We start from the raw sequence: 21,156 nt of genomic DNA, 5'->3' as shown, positions 1-21,156 counted from the left end.
GGTTAATGGGTGTAAGGGTTTCTTCAGTCTTCCCATAAACCAGCAGACATTTGCAAACAAACCTAAAAGGGATGAAACTTTCCTGGCTATAAGGGGCCAAAAAGACAGACAACGTGATTTACTCCCTTGGTCTGACTCAGTTTCATCCTTGAATTTATTGCAAGATTTCTATGGCTGATGGAGAGGAAAGTCGCCACACTGGGAGTGTAATAGAGTGATTAAATACAGACTGTCAGCTGGCAAGAAATGTCGCAACACCACTGAACTGCTGCCTCACCTGCACAAATTACTTTGCCACTTGCAAAATGTGACAGCAATGTCATCTCCTGAGACACCTTAGGACTAGAAATTACCTTCCACCTTCAGCTGGGTCCCTCAGGTTTTTTACTTCTGCCTGCTGAGCTACCCTGCCTGGGTGGAATTTTGCCCCATTAAACTACACCATTAATTCCAATTTCTGTATTCCACACACCCTTTCAGAAATGTGTATGAATAGTGCTGTTCACAACATTGTTCCTAATCCAAACACATTTTTTAAAACCATATTTGCTTAATTTTGGTTTTCAAATAAAAATATATAGAGTGAAAAAAAAACTCAACCTCCTTTTCAATATTTCCCCAAGTTAATGAGCTGACTGATAAATGAACAGATGCCATTAAGGCAATAATTTATTCAAATGTCATGATATTTTTGAACAAACATTTAATATGCATTTCTTTATTTGCCCAGCTCATATTAGTATTAATGATTGATGTGTTCATTAGGAAAGGGAAGAGTGGCACCAAATACAGTCTGTGCAAATTAGATTCACTTTGGATATCTACCCTAAGCTTTTGTCAGAATAAAGACTGTTATTGATGCTCATTCTGCGTTGAGCGTGTGAAAACAAAGCTGGAAGGTGCTTAATTTCATACAAAGCCAAGGTTAATCTAAGGCAACCTGAGCTGAGACATGAAACACAGGACAGCAACATTTTTTTGAGCAATTGACTAGCTCACATAGGCTTCAACCAAAGGGATTCAGAGGTAAAGTAAGCAGTGGTGTATATTATATCTGCTCATTTTCTGAATGCATCATTGTTATTCATTTAAGCTCTTAAATCAAAAATCCCTTGGTGATGTAAAAATGTCGTGGATGCAGACCATGAAGTCTATCTTGCCAAACTTCTTAAAGGAGCAAAACGTGTGTTTATCCTCTAGTGTCTTCCTCTCCCCTTCAAAAATTCATCCTTAGTGATTTAAGACTTCAGCAAAGCTCTTTAGTAACCTCCAGAAAAATGGCTACTGGCCATATTTCTCCCTCAGTCACTCTGCAGGTAGCGATTTCTTTCATTTCTCCAATACCAAGGTGTCAGAACATCTATTTAAATCCAAATCATTGCTGTAAACTGCATTCACCCAGTGCAAAAAACTTAAAAGCATTTCCAGTCAAGTCTTAACACAATTAGTGGTTTTTGTTGTACCAGCTGTATGTAAACAAAACCTGCTTCTGGGAAAAAGGAAAAGCGCAATTATTGAAGCTGTCCAAAACTGATGTGAGGACACCTCACATAAACTGGTAGCTTTGTTTGAATCAAATGCCTGCCCCTCAAGAGGCAGCCGTAATTAGCATATTCATCTTGATATAACCAAAGCAGCCAGAATGCAACACGACTGATGTAATGTGACATGGTGGTTAAAATTAAAAGTGAACACGCCTTTTAATTGGATTGGCTACCTGCTAGTGATTCACACAATGGGAATTTGATTCAAATTTATAGTATTAAATGGCAGCAGATGGACATTAAAATGTCCATTGAGTTTGCAAACTGACAAGCACGCTGGGTTTGCCAGATCCCTTCATTAAGTCACTGGTGGCATCAGTCAGGTGCTGCTGCCCATTTCATTGTTAGCAGTGGCAATACATTTTGCTTTGCTGTGGGTGAGCGGTGAGATATTCTGACTGATGGCCTCAGTCGGTTAATTCGGAATTTCATTTGCCTCCTCTAATCACGAAAAATCCTAGCTCTGGTTTAAGGAAGCAGTTCTATGAGATCTCTGGGTTTAGCATCCTGTAAATAACAAGGCCAGCTGATGACAGCAAGACGATGCCAATCTTCTTTCTGACCAATACAACCCATCTCTTTCACAGCTCGGGATTTTTTTTAATATTTCAGTCTCTGTTCCAGATTCTTGGTCACTACCTGCAGCCTTCAACCCTCCACAAACTTTAAAAACATCTTCGGAATGAGGTTATTTTCCTTATGCCTCCTTCTCCAGCCAGTTCCTCAAAGAAGTTTGCAATTGTGCCCCACACTCAAGCTGTTTCCCCTGCAGACTCAGCGTCTCATCTGCGTTCACTCATCAGCGCTCATTTATATCTCAACAAAGCAATCACAGCTATGGAGATGTTTGTTGTCTTTTCCCCCTCTACCTTCAAGCATTTGCAAGAAACCTTTCTAATTGGCTGCTGTGGCAAATACACGCATGCACACACGCAGATGTGCGCACACAAATACACGCACGCACGTTCGACGCAAACCCACAGCGGCAGAAGCAACTTCATGAACCATTTATTAAATCCTGCTTTTCTCTACAGCTCCACAGAACCAAATATGGACAACTGCATGCAAAGACGGTGGGACACCTGCTCTGCACTGACCTTTCTGAACACCTGATTAATGCAAGTTAAATCTCTAGGAGAAATAGATTTTCTATTCAGGGCCCCATGTGTTTCAACTATGGAAAGGGAGACTAAAGGAACAGCTAAGCTTTTTTTTTTTTTAAGCAATTTTCTAAATTTCAATGAATAATAATCACTTCACAAATTAAATTTTGTAGATGCATAAGAAAAAGATGAAAGTAGCTTTTTTTGCCATTACTCATTGACTTAACAGTGAGATCGTTGTTAAATATCTCTCATGCACTGTTAGGCTGCACAATTAAGCTTGAAATCCAGAGAACTTTCTCTGACAATCCTCAGTAATAATTCTGGGGAATGATAGCCGCTGTTTACTCCCCGTTTATGGTATGGGTTTGTATATAAATGTCCATATTATCACTTAGTGATAGATATTAATTAACCAAAAAATTATGCAGGCAAGAGCACTAAAGAAAGCTTTATGATGTTGCATGCTCCTTTTCATCTTTAAATATAGCTTGAAAATGTGAGGAGTCATCTAATGCAATCAAACTCAGAACTAAATAAATGTGTATGACTTCTCACAGCTCCATTTGATAGTTCACATTCATTTTTGCCACACAGATGAGATAAAGAACCCTAAACTACATTCACTGTCTGTACTATTAACACACGGTGTTGCCCATCACTATACTTAACAGGGAGAAAAGGGTCATCCTTGTTTACCTCTGCATGGTGCGAAAGAGTAGCTTACCTTTACTTCTTGATTTATGTAATTTTGTTTATTAGTGTGAATGAAATTGGACTGCACTGTAAACAAAAACATTTATCTTTCTTCCTAATTGGGAGGCAGTGTGAAGCAGGGACAAGGTCAAGTATAAAATACTGCCTGAGAATCTTGCAGTCACTATGTCTCCAAAGTCTTCATCAAATCAAGTAAATTATTCTTTAATATATCTGTGAACAGAGTTTATAACCTCTGTGAAGTCAGTCCTAGTTCTACGTTTGACTATTTGGTCATAATAAATTGTTTTCTGACCCATTGAGTCAAACAACTTAATTTCAAAATTAATCTTCTCAAGCTTCAGACTCACTGGACCCAATTATGAGTCCAGCCATTCCCTTTAAACTTCATATTCTAAAACTTGGTGGTCTAATGCTTTCTGCTCTTACGTGACTCTTTGGTACTTAACTTTGTATTAGTTGGTCTATAAAATTAAATCTAAGAAGGGAGCATCCAAATCTTGTATCTTTGATTTTTAGGACATTTACAAGTCCTAAATGCTTGCTTTTCCAGCAATAGTTCCTTCTAATCAGTATTATTATACACAACAAGCTGCCATTACACAGTATTCATTATGTGTATTTGACTGGGTAAACTGGACAAAACAGGAGCAGGAATGCAGATTTGGGTTATTTTTGTTTGGGGGTGGCAGTGGTAGTATTTTTAGGTTTCTTTCTAAATTGGATCTTGTCTAAATACTTTCTGCTTTGCTTTATGGAGTAAAAGCCTCAATTTTTTCTTAATTAATCTCTGATAATTTAGATAAACTTATTCTGTTGAGAGAGCCTTTATAATTTCAAAACATATATATTTCTATTTTTGCAAGGCATGGCTACTGGCTGACATAATTTTAAATGGTCATGGAGCAAAATTTGCATTTCTTATAAGAAAGGCACCTTAAGGTTGCACCAGTCTTTCTCCTTACAAACTTCCCATTCCAGGCATGAAACTCCCTGACAACCCTGGCTGTGCATGGATGCAGAGGATACAGGGGCCCAGCTTCTGGAACACAGACACAACTCCAGCAGGACAAAAGGCAGGGAAGACTGATGGGCACCTCTGACTTAACTCCTTGGGCTCAAAGCTCCCAAGGCCAGGAAGGTACCAGCTTATTGCAGTGTGTTACTACTCTTGCTGAACCTAGTGCAGGAAAGTGCTGGGAAGGAGTTAGAAGTTGGGAGCAGCCAGTGCCTAGCTGACCTGGGGCTTTGTGGAGCACTTTCAGGGCACTTCGGTGTGGGCTCATGTCAAGCCTTCTCCCAGGTGGGAATCTGCAGCATGCAGCACTGTAGTGTGCATTTGCCCTGTGTATGGGGAAAAGATTTTTTATTAGGATTCTGAACACAGCAGTTGTCATTCAGGGATGGATAATTCACAGCATCACTTAGTGCTGTTTTGAGGCATTAGTGATGACTAATTCTTTACTGCTTAAACAGTCCTATCATCTGAAGCAAGCACTTACTACAGCACTTCTTATCTAGGGGAGGGAGGGAAGACTGCTTAACGTGATCCATTAGGAAACTCAAGCTTTAAATAAAGTGACCACAAAGTCCTATCAGCTCCCAGAAATGCAGCAGCTGTACATATTTAATGTAATACAACACTATATTGTGGCAGAGATCCACACGCATAAGGCAGGTGAAACGTGACTGTTTTGCTCCTCTGTTTGAAAAATGAGAAAGTGTAGAGTGGCATAACTCCTTAAAATACATAAATAAGCATTAGAGTCATGGAGAAGACAGGTAGGCTGTTGGAATAACAGTAACAGAGCAAGGGTCAGCAGTTAAATCTGAAACTATTGCATCCTGGTTCTTTTGATCTTATTCCTCAAGACTCCACTCTGTCACTAACAGGCGAAGTGCAAAACCAGAAGCATGGGGGTCTGCCGAGTTCTACTGTGCTCGTCTTAATTTAAAAGCAGCACTTCCTAAGTATTCTGTCCTGGGATCATCTAATCATAAACATACATGCAAGGGGCAGCTACAGATTTCCTCTGCTCAGTCAGATCCTGTGAAATTCCAGGTTCCTCAAGTCCAAAGAGAAAGAAAATTTAACTCACTGGCTTAGCTTTGAAGCAGAGCCAATCAGCATGATAATGTTTTCTCACCATGTTTTGCCAAGTCCTCCCACATGACATTTTGTTAGTTTGAAACCTCTTTAGTGAATAATAGGACATTTCACTGGGATATGCTGATATATGAAAATATTAGGAACATCTATTGTGTTTATATATGTATGTATGTGTGTGCATGTGTGTGTATACACACATACAAAATAATGAACACAGATAGCTTTCTGGATGGAAATACTCAGTGTCTTCCAGAAGAAGTTAACAGAGGTGTCAGAAAGGGAACCAAGGAGAATGTGAAGCTCTAATTCATCCTTTTCTATAATACAAGGACAAGGAGGCCTCCAATAAAGCACAAGGGTAATAAATAGTAAGTCAGGTAAAAGGGAACTTTGTCATATACTGCCTCACTGATTGACTTCATGGTCATAAACTATTACTGAATTCTACTACTAGTGGGTTACTAGAAGGTTGAAGTACACCTATGCATTATGTTAACATGCATTTACTTTCATTTAGTGGGGATCTAAATCTCTTATTTTAGAATATAAGCTGAAGGTGAGAAAGAATACACCAAGTTCTTTCATCTGCCTCTCCAAGGTTTCCCATATTATCTGGTACTCATCAGTTCTGGACACACAGGACCACCTAACCAGGATCACTGACAATGCCTCCATTACTAGGAAGTATCCTATCGATGTAAATTTGTGACTGGAAGTCACAGGAGCATCAGCTGACAGAGATCTGCATCCTGACAGCCCAGAGTGTCTGGACTGTGCCTTGCACATTGTAAGGCACACTGAACTGCATGTGTGCACATGCACATACATCCATGTGTATGTTTATTTTCAAATGAGGAGCATCTAAAGAGTGCGTATTTCTCTCCTCTACACTTCTTCTAGATAAAAAAAATGTAAACAGCACACTTCACAGAATACTCATGTGACTTTTACTTGCCTGTCTGCTCCAGTAGACACTATGAGCTTGATTCTCCAAGACTGCCACTAAAATTCCACTCTACTGATTTTTGCAACCTAATTCTTCAGGCTTTTTTTTTTTTTTCCCCAGGATAATGTGACCCAAATTTATAAAGGAGGTTAATTTGCTATAACATTGCATCTTGAGTCTAGAATCCATACGCACTTATTTGTTATTATGACGGATGTAAAAGACCAGATTTAGAGACCTGAAGTCAGTTTGAACTTAACAGGTTTGGAATGTTCTGTAGCATGAGGGTAAATGGCATCATTTAGGAAACCAAAATGTAAAGACTTTTATGAATGATAAACATTTCTAAAACAATAAAGTTACCCAAAAGGCTCACACTATTAAGCACTAAAAGAACACCAAAAGTTAACGTTTTTAACAACTAAAAATTTTGATGTGTTTCTTCTCTATTTTTCTTTAAATGACATGTTACAAATTCTGCTGCAGAAAAACAGCTGCTGAAGTAACCTGGAGGGCATCTTCAGGCACTGTGCTTCAGTGATTACAGCAATTTTTGTAGACATTCAATATTAGGATTGCTTTCTAATTTTAGACAGGGTTAAATTTAAATTGAGTAGGAGGGGCTTTCACGTTACTCTAGATGTTCTAACACTGCTCACCCCAACCCAAAAATTGTATAGCGTCTGAATTTTGTAGCAGTGAAAAGTTATTAAAAATTATAAACTTTGAAAGAATTAAACTAGATCTCACTACCAGCAGTGAAAAGATGTCCAGTATTGTGATGGGACTGAGACTTAGGCCGTAAAAGCATTTACCCACTGGCCATGATCCCAATGCCATGGGACTTGGTGGCACTGTCATACACAACTACTCTGTACTCTATTTCTTTGATATCTCTAACTGTCTCTTAGATGTGTATGTGTAGGAAGTATCCTGAGACTCTAAGGCCAAATTTGGAGTCTTATGTTAATGCTTATTAGTATTTAAATTCCCTGACTCTCACAAAACCCAAGTATCAAGCTGAGAGAAACTGAAAGAAAGAAGGTTAGTAAAGGGCTGACAGTCCAACAGACAATACAGATGGAAAGTGGTGGGACCAGGTGAAACAGAGAAAACAAAAGAAAAAGAGTTTCTATTAGAAGCTAAATGAGACTCAGGCTAGGCCTGATTAAAGCCATGTCAATGTAGGTTATGTCTTTCCTTATTTCTCTTACCTTGTTTCTCTTGAAATATGCTCTTCGGCAAGCTGCAAAGCACTTCTCGCTGCAGAAGCATTTCACTTCACTTCCCATACTCAGGGAATAGCGCTTGATTCCAACTTTCTGGCACCAGGCACACATTATTTGTACATTTGACACATCATCTTCTACAACAAAAATATAAGAACAATGTTTACATGAGATGCAAACACCTTCCTCAGACATCTGCACACTTACTCTTAGATACAAGCAGCACCAGCTCATCTTATTTCTGACTGCCTCACTGCCAGAGAGCAGAACTGTGCCTGCCTGTGATCACCAGCTTCGTCCCCAGGCAGCCGGTGACCTGTGCCAGCCAGACTTAGCAGACTGGCAAAGCTTCTAAAATGGCTGGAAAAGATGATCAGCTTCAAAAATTGAGCACTGCTGAAAATGTCTGGAAATCTCAAGAACTTTTCAGCAAGCTTAAGAGCGCATAACTCTTTATTAAATGAGTAACCCAAGGCTGAAGGTTTAGTGGGTATTGCTGCTTTGTTCTTGTTACTTACAGTCTGCTGTAGTGAGTCCCTGAGATGCTCTGCTCAGCAAGCTGGTGATAAAACACAGCCAGAAGGTGCTGCACCAAGACAGATCTCTAACACAAGCCCTCTTCTAAATAAGAAGGAACATAAAACACCCCTTTTCTGTATTATTTTGAAATGACTAGCATACAAAACAGGGAGCTTTTATGTGAATTCAGCAGTCACAGAAACATAGACTTGAGCAAGGCACAAGTTGCAGCACTGTGGAAAAATCTGCCAGGTTACTTTTCAGTCATTATACTCATTGGTCAAATTTTAATTCAGGCAGAGTTCCCAAGCCTCTTTTGAGCTCTTCTCTAACATGTGTTACAAATGTGGCATGTGTGCCTTCTGCCATGTAAAAATACCCCAGAGCTTATTTACTAACTTGCAGCAATATCCTTATGTGGTCATCATTCCCACCTCAGCTTCACAGACAAGGGTAGTGAATAGTCAATCCTACTACACAGATTAAGTCATTAACTTAGCAGGAATCTTTCCAACTTAAAACTCAGAATTCTTCACTTCTTATGTCCAGTTTATGATACTGAGTGACCTTTCAGTTACAGACAGCAGCCATTGTCTAACTTCTTGGAAAAAATATCCCTGGAGACTAATGTTAAAGCAGTTCCCGGTCCATGAGCTGTGGAGAATTCATAGCTTAGAGATTCTGTCATACAGCCATCCTATTTCCCTATAAAGGATTTGTTTTTGAAGCTACGCTGTCATCGTTCTGTAAAATTATTGGCAAACTAATTTTTAGCAAAGTGATTTGGCTCCTTTCCCTGACTATCATAACTCAGAACTACGTGCTGCATTTTACTCACCTTACTGGAATAAATATTGCCAGTTTAATAACTTTTTCCCTTCCACAAATTGTGCTATGATTTACAGCAACAAATAAAATTCTACAATGTAAAATAATGACCTTTTAGTTTTAATCAGACTGTCTACCTTTAAACCTATATTTAAGGCCAAGTTATAGCACAGATTTGTGTTTAATGTATTGTATCAATTACCCTTTAGAGTGGGATTTGCCAGCATTATAAGTGCCTTCATATACTGAACACGAAGGGAAATCAAAACAATTTGGCCAAAATTATCACTAACCATCTCTAGGGCCAAGAAGCCTGCCCTGAGCTGGCTGTAACATCAGCCAGGCACACAGGGTGCTGTTGTAGTGGCTGTGTGTGGGGTCATCGCCACTTTCTCTGCAGACTGGTCTTGTCCAAGATGCCAGCTACTCCAGCACAGACCAAGAGCTCTTCCCCCCCATTCTTAGCCTGAGCCATTTGAAGTACTTATCTTTTACAAAGGCATCCTGATTCTGCTACTTTTGCACCATAATAAACCAATTCCTTACAGACTGAACCTGCCTCTTTGAATGTACCAGGACAACAGGAGATCCTCTGAATCAAAGGAACCAGACGGCAGACACTTGTTTCAGATAACAGTAACATATATTCCCCTACTGATAAGAAGCATTTTATCTCTGGAAAAGAGAAGATCTACCAGTGATACTTTTCTAATAGCCTTCATTTCTGGTGAGAGGAACTCTCATAAATGAAAAAAGAATATTATAGAGCTGAAAGAGAGTTCACTGACAAAGTAGGCGCTGAAGTAGCTCTTCTTGAAACAGGTTAGATTGTCCAGCGCACGGTTTTTAAGGGGAAACACAGAGATGCACTACTGGGATTCTCAGGGGCTTTCATGAGTGATTTGATAGGGGAACACCTCACCTATCATTCAATTCTTGTTCACTGATTCACAGGAACTGTCTCCCATAGATGATGAGAAAGAAAGACCCACACAATTGCTCATTTCTAATTACACAGACTCCCAGCAGTTGTTTACATGAAAAAAACCATGTTATTTACTTCTCTGCAATCTTCTGCAGGACAGTCAGGCTCAGCCCACCTCTTCTACCAAGGACCCCCTAAGATACATCCTGGCAAGGGGAGGAGAGGAGAGGGAGAGGGACCTTCTGTGTCAAGTTGCTGTCTTGCCATGCCCTGTCCAGCAGAACTTCACCACTACCTCACAGAGAATCCTTTGAAGCAGCATGGCTTCACTTGTGATCCACAGATCTGACGGTCAAAAAAATAGCAGAGAACGGTCTGCAAACTACTACTTCCAGCCACTGTATGCACTTCCAGGAAATGTTATGTGATATACAGGAGGCATCATAAATATTAGTCAAAATGGTCATCATGTTGAAAGAAGGAAGGGGGAAAGGGAAGGAAATAGTCTAGCTATATAAAAAGAACTCAAACTATTTCTCTGTTCTACTCCTTTCTCACCCTAGTCATTAAATAATGCAATCTTTTTCATTTAATGGTAACAGTAATAATAGAACTAGATGCCTCTTCAATTTAATAGACTCAGGAACACTGCTACAAAAGGATTAACTGAGTATGGCCATGTGAAGCAGCCAGGAAATAGCAGTACTTCAGAAGGGGGTTCAGAGTACACACTTCCTGGGACAGGACACTAATAAATCACTTTTCAAGTCATCTTTGCTCCCTCACATGTACATTTGCCCAAGTCAATTTTTGATGCAACTCTAACTTTTTGGAATGCAGCTTATCAAGTGAAATAGAAAACATCCAGTATCACATTTCTATGGACCATCAACCAGGTCCAGCCCAACGGGAGGAAAAACTTGGTCTAAAATCAAATCCTTTCTTTCAGCTACAAGTGATGCTAAGAACAGCAGAGAAAGGAAGCCATACTTGGTACCAGGGAGAGTACAGAGCTGTGCCCTGTGGGTGTGGATGACAGCTGGGGACAATGATCAAGGTCCAGACCTGACTGCATGCTTTCCTTCTTCATACCGGCTGTGGTAGAGATCTGAGCAGACCTTGTGAAAAGAACTAATAGGCATGTTTTGTTACAGTGTGTTAAGCTTAGTGATCAAAAATCAGGACTGCAACATTGGCAGAATGTATTACTTCATGTATTTCTACCAGCAGTGAGAAGCAATAATGTAGCCTCAAAACATTAAGACTGTATGAAATAAGAAAAAAGTCTTGGGATTTGAGTGCTGTCATCTGCTAAACAGAAGTTAATAATCTGAAACCAGAAATTAGAATCTTGCATTCCATTCAAGATAAAATTCCTCTTACTTTTTCACAGACCTTTGTTTTTCAAGGCCAAATTCTTTGAAAATCACTTTACCAGATTCCTGCCCTGCTTTCAGGAAAATGTATCAAATCCCTGTTCCTAGAGCGCTCAGCTAGAAGAACTTGCTGCTAAGATATCACAGCAAAACAGGAAATCTCAAATCCAGTAGTTTAAGACTGGCTGTCTTCAATCTCTATTCTAATCTTTTTCTGATTAGAACTGCACTAAGAAAGCTTCTCCACTATAATTGTACCAGTTTATTACATCAGCAATGGTCTCCTTTGCTCATAGTCAGACTTTTGCTGGTAGTCTATCTTAGCATATCTGCTTAAAGTAACATGAGCTCATCCTGACACCATGCCTACATCCATCATGTGAGCTCTCACTGGAGCAGCTCTCCTGATGAAGATCATTCACTATCACTTTTAGGACTCATATAGCTATGCTGACACATGTTTGTAAAGTACAAAAATATCATTTGCAAGTCCTGGCACAGATAATTTTGAAGTGAAAGAAAATACTTCTTAATAACTGCTTTTTTTTCCCCTTCCATCTGGGCCTGGACCTTAATGACCTGCTTTTGCAGTGTTCAGCATGTTCTCAGATCTGTCATACTTATGACAGGCAGCATGGGCACTCTTACAGGTGAGAAAAAGAAGAGATGGGACTGACACAACTGAATAGTAACAGGAGGACATTCAGCAGAACATATACATTGCTGTCCTCTGTAATTAGACCAGGTAATAGAAAGATAAATTCGTTCTGCACACTGAATCTAAATTTCCAGCCTCTACTTCTCTGAGTTCTCAGCTCTTCACAGGGAGAGATATTGTGGGAGTTACAATATTGTGTTTTTCTGCCTCTGGGTTGTGTCATTACACGTGGAAGAAGAACTCCCTGCACCCACCACACAGTTACTGTTCAGTTACATCTCCTTGTGGTTTTTATCCTGTGTAGTTTTCATAATGAACAATGCAACAAACACGGAGTGTTTGCAGTGCTAAATCATGTTCCCAAAGGGAGTAGTTTGTATAACAAGATAAAATTATCACATTATAATAACTAAATATGCATCAGTCTAAAGCATGCTTCAATTAATCATCAAAAGTTTGCACTGCCTCTTTAGGTCTTAATTAAGCAGAATGTTTGGTATTTTTTTCCTTTCAAATCCATGTGAAGGAGCTGCAGAAAATTGTTCCTCTTAAACCCAATGAGCAGCAGTTTACACTAATCGATCTTATATGGAGCCATAATTTAAAGAGGTGGGGGGAAGTGAAGGAAGGTAATGAGTACAATGGAGTAAATCCATCATGAACAGCCCTGTCTCTTTATCTAAGCAAACCAGCATGATCTATGGGGTTTAGTGCAATGTTCCTAAAATTCCTACAATTATGGAGCGTTAAAACCTGATCAGTTTACTAAGTTTTAGGTTGCAGCACTCTACTAATACTGATGGGCCTAGTTGAGCTGTTAGGGCTGGGCTGGACTCAATGATCTTGAAGGTCTCTTCCAACCTAGCGATTCTGTATTTTCAATTTTAACTCCAGCTTCAAAAAGTTAGGTTAAACTAAATGCAGCTACAGCTCTAATCCTGCATATTATGATGATTCAAGGGCAGGTACTTCAAAAGCTTACTTTCCATATTTTCTTGCAAGAAATTCAACACAAGATACTCAATTCTTCCAGCAAGAAGATAACATCTCTCCCAAAGGTGCCCAACCACAGTAATCCTACGCAGTAGGAAGACCAGGAGGACGGAATGTTTGGGATTGAGATCTCAAGTACAACACCTGTACTGCGTGAGGCCTTTGTGAGACCTGTGCCTTGGCTGTGGTTTTATCCATGATCTGACACAAGAAATATTTTGGCATCCCATCCCTCCTCCATGTCTCCCAACCAATCAACTCATCTCTGGCATGAGTTTCCTTCCATCACACTATCAGAAGCCATGTCTCTCCACTACTACTTACATCTACTTTCCCCTCTTTTTCTCTTTGCTTCACCCCACCCCCTCACACAGGCAGTTTGGATCCCGGGTTTCTTGGGTAAGGAGCTATATTAGCTCTTTTACTTTGAGCTGAGAACTGCACTGGTGTATATATATCTTTAAATATTTTAGCTGCTTTCACTATTACTTTCTAATGAAAATGTGCAACATTTCCTTTTTAAATACTTTAGATCTTAAATTGACTTGAGCATCTGCAGCAATAACAGTAAGGGCTCACTGTTTCCACTGGGACCTGCCAGGATTTCAGAACTGGATAATTCCGAGTTACCCGCCTGCTGCTCCTGAAATCCCAGATCACCATTGAAGAAAACCAAGTAGCATGTATTCAGATTTTTCATCCCCAAGTAATTCCTGAGATTGTTGATCCCAAGCAAGGCAGAAGCACCATTAGTCAATTTTCTTACACCCAAAATGCTTTACCAAATTAATCTCAGCTTAAAAAGGTGAAGAAGCAAAACGCCCGAGACATTGCTGCAGATCCCCTAGTGATACCACCTTAAGTGCTGATCCTCTAAACATATGGGGCACGTGACAAACTTAAAATTCAAAAAAGTACCTGAAAAAAGTAATTACCAGAGGAAGATTAAAATATAGGGCTGACAATAGAAAGCTTGCTGCAGCCATCGCTATGGAAATATCAGAGCCTCTACAATGCATTTCCTTTTAAGGACCAGTCTCTTCAAGTTCACTACTCTGCCAATAAAGCAAAATGTCCCAGCCCCTTTTGAAAAAATAATTTTGGGGAACCACGGCCTGCCTACGTTTTCTATGCATGAGCTGAGATGCATTCTTATGCATAGTTCAGTAGGGACTGAATGCACAGCACAGAAGCTGGCATTTGGGCAGGTTTTAAACATGCAAACAAAAAAAGCACCTATTTCAGCTAATAGAGGGGGAACTCCCTGTGTACTTTGAATATATGCTATTAAGGTGCATGCATGGACTTTATGATTTTCTTTTTAGCACAAAGGAAACACTTGGCCCTCCACAGAGAGCAAAAGACATCAACAGTGGGCTAGATGGAGCAGGCATCCTGGCAACCACTGGCATTTAAAAACCCAGGCAGTTATAACCCTATGATCAGTGTAAATTTGATGACGTTTCAAACTGAAAACAAGAGAAATAATTTGAAGAGTAGCGACTAGAGGGTTTGTTGTAGTGGTCTTTATCAGAGGGCAAAACCTACAGGTAGAGAAATTGTAACGCTGTTCAGCAGCCAGAAGATATTTGTGACATACTGAAGAGGGATCCAGAGCACAGTAAAATGAAAGTCTCCTAGATATACAAACTTCAACTAGATCTGATAATGTAGTCCTTACTTGACGAAAACTGCCACTTGGTTCTGCCTGGAATCAAACTTCTTGCTACTGTAGTCATAGATCCAATTCCTCAGTAAATTTTGACAGGTGATCTCGGAATTCATTGTTAGTGACCTGCTAAATACTATTTAAAACATCGTTTATGCTTTCAGATTCCTCCAATTCAATTTAAATATTGAAGGAGGTTACAGCAGGCTGTTCCAGAATGTTTGTAGGGCAGGAACTCTGCTTATTCCCATATGTTGCACAAAGTTACTCATCTGCACTTGTATTTACAGAATCTCCTATAAACTTTAATTCTAAAGCAATGCTAAACCCATAACATGGAAGATCACTAATTTCTTCCTATAAAATAACTAAACACTTTAGTATTTGAATCTGATATTTCTTTGCCAGTCTAGGTAACAGGCTGATTTTGCAAGTCAGCACTGGAAATGCTTCTCCTTTCATTTTGACTCATCAGATACCATTCCTCCAGCCCAGTCCTCCTTCACCTTCACAAGTTCTGATAACTTCTGGTACAACTCCAGTCATTATCATTTGGAACCCAACATTATGCTGAGACACTCATCTGTGGGTTGTAGGATTTACGTCCCCTTTCCTTCTCCAAATGTACTCGGTATCTTTTGAAAACTTTGGGAGGGAGCATTACTTTTCCTTTGTACTTTTTTCCTCTGTGGAAAGCTCAGTCAACTGCATGACATCATGCTTTCTGCCTCCCCTTCTACTGTGTCCCTTGGCAGTGATCTCCCCTCTCAGCACAGCATTGCAGGAAGCCGGTTCTCGTTTGGGATGCTCAGAGCAGCCAGCGCACTCTGTGCATCACCTGTACACAGAAGGATGCAGGAAAGGGAAGGATTTTGTCAACCTTCATGCTCAAAGGACTGACCAACCAGCAGTGGTACCCCCCTACCAAGGCTCTGCCATGGGGATCACAGGATAAAATAAATCAAAGAGCACTCCAAAAAAATGGGAAAACTGAGACACCATAGCCTCCAGCAGGTGCCAGGGGAAGGAGGCAGCTTGTTCTCACCCACATTGAAAGAATTTTTTGCATTCTTCTTTGACTACTCTTGATTTCAGCCTTCCTTCATCCCAGGTAACAAGAGTTGTCCAAACTTGCCTGAGCAAAAGGGCAGAGTCACCCTAAGTGCCCTCTCAAATTTACTCTATCATTAAAGGCTGCAGAACAACAGAAGGTTTGCACACTACATACTAAGGCCATATACTCCCTGTACAACCACGGTGAGATTTTTAGTTCTGGGTCATTCCAGGCTATTGCATTTTTGTACCTCGCTATTTCTATGGAACTTTTAAATTGGAAAAACAACCAAGCAAGCAAACAAATGAAACAACCCACCAGCCTTCTTTACATTGCTGTGCAGAAAATAAGAACCTTCTAACACCAAGCAGAACTAATCTTAGGCTCACTTTGTTGCAATAGGCTGTACTCAAGTCTAACCCTGGAGATCACTGAGAATTTGCTGCCAGGTCAAAACGTAGTTATCAGCATGCTGGGCAAGATGGACTCTTACCAGCCACAAGGAGACTCTTACAGCAGCTCTCTGGAGGCTGCATTGACTACTTTTATGCTTCCAGATGCAGGTTGGATGGCTGATGCTGACTTATAAAGTCTGGAGGGTTAAATTCTGATCAGGTTAAATTTGATTTGGGCACTGCTCCTGTGTGGTCTGCCTGGTGCTGCAGATCAAGGGAATGCTCTTGCAGATAGCCTCCACATCTGAGTAACTTGCATTCTCCTGGTGAAGTCTTCCAATGACTGGATTTAGCATCTTCCACTGACACACCATAACCTGAGTCTGTAGACACTCAGTGCACCACATAGGGCCCATGCATTTAATTCAGACTTTTCTGGTTTTTAATTATGAGGCAGAGCAAGGAGAGAGTGCCTTTATTGAATTGGTTAGTAGCATCCTAATGTTTTCCAGAATCATATAAGCAAATTGGAACCTAACATTTCGTTTGACTAAAACAGAAATCTGAACAGCTTGAAGACAAAATTTTAGTCAGACTGCTTAAAATTATTTGGTTTTCAAATTTAAAAATAAACAACCAAACAAACAAAAAAAAACCCAAAAAATAAGATAAAAAAAAAAACAAAATCAACAACAAAACAAAAAACACTTTACTGCAAAAATATTATGAGGGGAAAATAGGTAATTTTGTTAACTCTTCAAGGTTTTAAGCCTGCTCATACTAAATATGAATGCAAACAGAACACTTGTTCAAAGCTTTCCAGCACACTCATGGAAAACCTAGTCTGCTGAAATCTTCAATGACAGCTTCCTAGACAGTTTAGGATCGGCACTCCTTCCTCCTCTTTTTCAAACTGATAGCTATTTCTGATAAAGAATCATATTTGCCTTCTTAGAATTCCTGTTTTCCTTGGCTTCCTGACTGTGTCTTTTCTACCTCTGCAATTGCTATGTCAGTGCACATTGCAGAGTATCCTTCTTGTTTCTCTTCAGGTTTGTGAGTATCCCCCATGCTCTGCTCTCCTTCCTCTTACATGTATTGAATCTGATCAGCAAAATTATTCATCTAATAATTCAATGGACCTGCTTATCCTCTTCAGACCATTACACTGCTGTCTAAATGAATACCTCAGCCTATCTCTCTGACACCTCTTTACTTATGCTGACCCTTCTGTTCAAGATCAATACAGCAAGAATTAAAGTCTTAATAATTTCTCCCTGAGTGCTCACTCCATATTATTTGCTCAATAAGGATGGACTGCACCATCTTTCCTGTCCTTCAGGTTCATGATTTAGGTATCATTTTCACCAGTGGGCACTCCCTTTTGAGCTATATTGAAGTCTTGTAGATTTTTCTCCTATATAACATCTAAAAGATTTTCTCATCCATTCACAAACTCTGGACACATCCTAATTCTTAGCCTCCCGGCCACTACAGTCCATCACTACCTGGTGTTCTCTCTGGCCTGTAATGTAACTTTGCCTTCTGTGCGTCCACACAAAACATTCTGCAAAGATTCCTTTTTCTGCCCAGTATTTTAACCTTGAAACTTTCTCTTGGCCTCTTTCTGCCTCTCTCTCCTGTCCCCTTACTTCATTTATCCACTTCAAATGTGGATACATGCTTTGGTGTTTGTGGCAGTCAGTCATAGCCTGCCCCCCATGCTGAAAATGTCAACCTTCACCTTATTAATTAATGATTTGAGTCAATTCATTTGCCTGCTCAAGTAAAAGAAGCACCTTTGTGCTGTTTCCAAAGTCATCCCCTATGCTAGCAAGTGACTCCAAGAAAACATCCCCAGAGTTACTCTTGTCTGGCTTTGTATCACTCTGAAGTTTTCTGCTTTGATGTAGTGCCCACAAAATGGTGTCAAAGTGCAGTGCCAAGACCACTGCCTCGCACACTGGCTCTCCTGGCGCCTTTGTACTCCCTTTCCTACCAGTTGTTTCTTGCCAGGCTCTTCGGGGTGATCATGGCTAGGGCACCTACACCCTGAGATAAAACAAAACCATTACTACCCATGCTTCTTGCAAATCCCACAAAGGTGCTGATCCTCCTCCCCCTCCAACCCTCCCAGGCTTTGGTCTCTAAAACAAAGGTGAGATAAATACATTCATCTGCTCTGAAGTCATGGTAATCTAGTGCTCATTACCGATCATGGGATAAAGTCAGAGGAGGCAGAGATTATGCATTCATATCTCCTGCACAGGTACAACAACAAATATTCATTGTTAATGAATTAATTAGAAAACCTAAAGGTGGTAAACACTTAGGAAAAGCTCTCTCTACACGTTACCCTTAGAGGCACATTTGAACACAGGATCATATGTTGTAGGTGGACAGGCAAAGAACAGAAGGCAGTTGACTTGGCCAAGATTCCCTTGTGTCCACTTAACTACTGTTGCAGTAATTTGTTTTTCTACTTCATAGTTCAGTCTCCTCCTGCTTATTTGGTGTCATAAAAATCCAGCAACTGTGGCAATTTGCACAATGCATGCTATAGCCTTGTGTTCACATACCACAAATTCAGCATTCTGGATTCATTTGTGACTCAGATTGGAGGGGAAAATAGCTTGGGATGGCACAAGCCCTTGATTAAAGCTTTAGGGCCAAATCAACAACAGCTGAGGATCCAGCCCATATGGCCTGAGATCTTTAGCTGTGTAAAGGCTGCAGGAATGGGCCCAAATAGCTCTGGTAATTAGCAAATATCATATAAAATAGATTGAAAGTCTTTGGCAAGGAGTGTGTATTGAGTAACATTTGAAAATTATTCATAGCATATTATAAACTTCTTTAGAGATAAAACTCAATGGCATAACAATAATTTAGGAGGGGCAACTCTAGTCTGTTACATGATCAACAACAGTCAAACACTTTCTTGAATCAATCAGTATTTTACAGCTACTTTTAGACAAAGTTACGAAGGGCAGAGGTGACCATCCAACACCTGGGACCTGATCCTACAAGCAGTTCTGCCTCTGCAGAAGCATCCTAGCACCTGCTAGGATCTCTTTAGCACTGTGTGGGGAGAGCTGATGCTCTTGGGCAGGAGCTTCATGTCACCCTATATTCCTCAGTGCCTTGGTCACTCACGAACAACCACAACACCACCCAGGGACGTCCACGGAAGCAGGACTCAGCCTGCTCCTATCTGGATTCACCAATTTTCACACCGTGTGGAGCAGTAAACAATAACACAACAATTAATCACCCTGGTGTAGCCGTAAGAGCTCCTTTCACAGATTACAGTAAGCAGCATGCAGAGGGGAATAAATCATTTCTCATGCAAACTCTGAGGAATGGCATGTTAGAAAACCACTCCTGATAAAAATCTAATGAAAATGTAAAACATCTCAGTGCAGTCTCCCGGGTAGAGTCAAGATCATATTAAACCCTTGAGAGACAGCGGTCAGGGATTTCAATGGGAATCAAGAGAGAGTTTCCCAGTATGAGCTTGTTAATCTGATATAAAGACATGATACTGATTTGATGGCTTTGTCTCTTTCACTGTTTCCTTCATGCAGCCTATTTTTAATTTAATAATCCTCCATTAATTTAGTTAAAGGCCTTATTCACCAGAACAAAATCTTTATTTTTTTCCTAAAAGCAAATGCTGTTGAAGTGCTGAAAGCATAATCTAGCGTGAGGAGTGTCACAAGCAATCTAAGTTTGTTGTCATTGCATTTCAGGAGTTTTTCAAGAATACTAAAGTGATTAAAGCCACTCTCCTGCTCATTTTTAAAATTCCCTGTGACTGGATTTTAATAATTTTGAAATCAGCCCTCTTGGTAAGATACCGTGATCCAGTGATCTCAGGACACTGTCAATAACAGTAACCATTTTTACATATTCATTAGGATTTACCTGCTGGTGGCTTTATGAAAGGTGGTGGAATTAATGGGACAATAATAGGTACATTCCCATGATCCTTCGACCCTGCTGGTGAGTCTGATAGTCCATTTCCTGTAGCAAGCCCTGGGTAGCTTGGGTTTATATTGTACGGTGAAATAACACTGTCCTCAGGTAATTTTGGTTTTGGCAAAGAATTTTCTGTAAAATACAAAGAACATATTGTACAGTATGACACATAAATTTCTTAAATGGCCCTACATACTTTCACCAATCTCTTCATTAAATTACTTACCCTAATACAAGAACAGTGCACAAAAAACCCAGGTTTTTTCCCTTTTAAAGAAATTTATACTTTCCAGTAATCTTCAGAAGTGCTCCATTCTTTTTTTCAAAATTAAAACTCACACTTTCTTTTCGCAGAAGGTAAAAGGTGGGATTATTTTGTCATGCATAGCCTTAATATGCCTGATTTAGTCATCCTATTCTTGTACTTCATTTCTACTGTTTGTATGGTGATCACACTCAATGTGCTGTGGCTTCACTAGTACAAGGAACATTAACTGAAGAATAAAAGAATTCCTGTTCTCTATAAATAGTGAGTAGTAACGATGAATGAGTAGTAACAGAATTTAAAGAAAGGAACAAAATATTGAAATCACATCAAAGTGTGCATAAAATGATGACAGTTATTATTCTAATTCTTTAATCCCAAATCACCTCAGGATTCTTATTTGTATGAATTTCTCTAATATCTCACCCATGAGACTCCCTCTTCTCCCATCTTTCAGAACAAAAAATGTGCTTTTTCCCCTCCCAAAAACTTCACACAGCAAAAATTTCTACCTGTCACAGGCATTTGACATCTATGGTACATAAAACATATGATTTGTATCATGTGCCTATAAAAAAAAGTATGTCACAAATTTCATCAAGCATAGACTGGAGCCAGTAATTTTTCAGTAAAAGAGGTATTTATTAAAACAGAAATAAATTAAGTGCATTACAACACAAGCACAAGTTTCTTCAAAGGCAGCTTAATGACATTATGTTTTCATTGAAGAATAAATATTGATCACCAATGTTGTTATAGAACTAACAAGCTGCAAACATTCAATTTTAACACAATTAGGTTGTTTCACCTTACCTCTAATTTTTCCCCTTTTTCTAGCCATCTG

General features: G+C 39.7%; 1 protein-coding gene across 2 annotated transcripts in view; it reads right to left on the bottom strand.

The window, feature by feature from the left end:
- SOBP (sine oculis binding protein homolog) overlaps positions 1 to 21,156 on the bottom strand; it is a 99,807-nt gene that overhangs the window by 68,248 nt on the left and 10,403 nt on the right. For both annotated transcript variants that reach the window (XM_058834664.1, XM_058834665.1), the window contains exons 3-4: positions 19,994 to 20,179; positions 7,635 to 7,786 (exon numbers count right to left, since the gene is read on the bottom strand). In XM_058834664.1, coding sequence (XP_058690647.1) covers positions 7,635 to 7,786; positions 19,994 to 20,179 — 338 coding nt within the window. The remainder of the gene's footprint in view (positions 1 to 7,634; positions 7,787 to 19,993; positions 20,180 to 21,156) is intronic.

The sequence above is a fragment of the Poecile atricapillus genome, chromosome 3 (assembly GCF_030490865.1).
Source record: "Poecile atricapillus isolate bPoeAtr1 chromosome 3, bPoeAtr1.hap1, whole genome shotgun sequence".
NCBI classification, from domain to species: Eukaryota; Metazoa; Chordata; class Aves; order Passeriformes; family Paridae; genus Poecile; species Poecile atricapillus.
This window is presented reverse-complemented; position numbering and strand designations above follow the sequence as displayed.